The sequence below is a fragment of the Sinocyclocheilus grahami genome, unplaced genomic scaffold, assembly GCF_001515645.1.
Source record: "Sinocyclocheilus grahami isolate Dianchi unplaced genomic scaffold, SAMN03320097.WGS_v1.1 scaffold44.1, whole genome shotgun sequence".
NCBI classification, from domain to species: Eukaryota; Metazoa; Chordata; class Actinopteri; order Cypriniformes; family Cyprinidae; genus Sinocyclocheilus; species Sinocyclocheilus grahami.
This window is the reverse complement of record NW_015505223.1, coordinates 313938-315835: the sequence shown is the minus strand read 5'-3', so window position 1 is coordinate 315835 and position 1898 is coordinate 313938. Positions and strand designations below refer to the sequence as shown.

Below are 1898 nucleotides of genomic sequence, written 5' to 3'. Positions count from 1 at the left end.
ATATATATATATGTGTGTGTGTGTGTGTGTGTGTGTGTGTTCAAATAAAATAAAAAGTTTTTAATGAATAAAACTAAAAATGAAAACACTTTAGGAACTGAGGAACTTTTAAAAACTCAAAGATTAAATATCATTTTGAATCTACTTTCAATTAACTTCATTAGATTACAGTTGTGGTTAGACAAATCACACGGGACAAGCCAAATGTCTGTGAAAGCCATTGCAACTCCAACTACTTCTTATGCCAATACACACAAATGAATTAAGAGTACGAGAAGAAACTTGATTGCAACAAATGTCGGAGTCAACGAGGTAATAACGGGATAAATCGTGAGAACTGAACACCCATCACCCTACCTGTCTCAATGGAGTGACTCTGGCGTGTCATTAAGCTGAAGAGAACAAACCATCCTGACAGGTGCTGAATGCATCGCACTCTGGCCATCTCGCGTGTCCAAGCAAAAGCACTTTGCTGCTCCAATGTTAAATGCAATTGTTCTGTCGCATTTGTACCACACAAAGTCTACTCTTGCGAAAACCAAACATTCCCTTAATTTATAAAGACGACATATAGCCCGTGAAACGCCCCTAAAGAAGTGCTTTTTAATGCTTTTAAAGCAGGAATATTTGTCTGTGGCGTCTCAGATGCATCGAACTTAATCCTTGTTCATCATCCTGGCTTTTGTGCCTTTGAAGACCCTTTGTCAAATGTAGCCTATGGTCTGAACTATTTCCATGACAACAGGTCCAATGTCACGGATCTAAAGGAGGAGCCGTGCAGGACCCCCTCAAAGTTGCCCCAAGCACCATCTACAGCTGAAGACGGGGCTAAACATCTGTCACACTGATTACATTTGGACAAGTATTTATAGAGCACTAAAAGCCAACTGTTGGAGTTTTATAATTATATGTGTACTTATACAAGTATATACTGTCCAAGTATATTCTTCATTATTGTTCTCATTTTAAAATAATTGCGATTAAAGTGATTAGCCTCATTCTAGCCTCTACAGGAAGGCCATATTCATTCATGACACAGAAACCTCCTTATGACATGTTCCCATTCAAAGTTCAAAGGTGAAGTTTAAAGTCCAATAAAAGCTTTTAAACCTTTGGGGCCTTTAACAAAGTTTCTTGTTATAGGTTTCATTTGACTTTTCTCTTTTAAGTGTTTGAATGTGTCTCATGATCTACCATTGGAATCCATTTGGGCACAATTCCCACAAAACATACATTTTCCCAACATACAAAAAAAAACATGATTAAATTGAAGAGAACATGATAAATAATTTAGCAATATATGGTTTGTTTTCTTCAAAATGCCAAACAAATGTAAATAAAAAAACTCTCTCTCTCTCTCTTAGTTGCCTGCCTATAGATGGTAGGCACTTAAGGTCACAGTTATAATAATTCAGAAGGAAGAATCTCACAGCAAGAAGTGGCATACCTGGGGCAAGTTCAAACTCAAACCGGTGTGCACCGTTTTGCTACGGTATCCGGTGTGAATGACATGTTTCCTGGAAACGGTGTGCAACGGGGTTTGAGATGTGTTTTCTCTTGTTTGGTGGGTGTGTCAAACATGTCAGCCCAATCAGCAGCAACATGTATGTAAACCACTCGGTATTAAAGAGATGTAAAAGCTCGCACAATGTAATTAACATCCAAATAAATTCACAAGAGCAAGTATATTGTTTGCACATGTTTATTTACATTAAAGGCAAAATAACTGAAATAATAAGGGCACAAGTATAGATCTGGAACTTCTTTAAGTCTGTCTAAATATCAGTTAGTAATTGCAATGTCTTCTGGTTCATATCCTTTCCTTAGGAAGGTGTGCTAGACACTGATTAATGTGACCTAAAAATGCTATACATATTTATATATTTTGCTATTGTATT

At 36.9% G+C, this 1898-nt stretch overlaps 1 protein-coding gene across 1 annotated transcript in view; it reads right to left on the bottom strand.

Moving 5' to 3' along the window:
• Positions 1-666, bottom strand: part of LOC107582454 (low-density lipoprotein receptor class A domain-containing protein 2-like) — a 5536-nt gene extending 4870 nt beyond the window's left edge. Inside the window, exon 1 of the mRNA XM_016268298.1 lies at positions 358-666. Coding sequence (XP_016123784.1) covers positions 358-445 — 88 coding nt within the window. The 5' untranslated portion in view covers positions 446-666. The remainder of the gene's footprint in view (positions 1-357) is intronic.
• Positions 667-1898: the final 1232 nt, after the last annotated feature.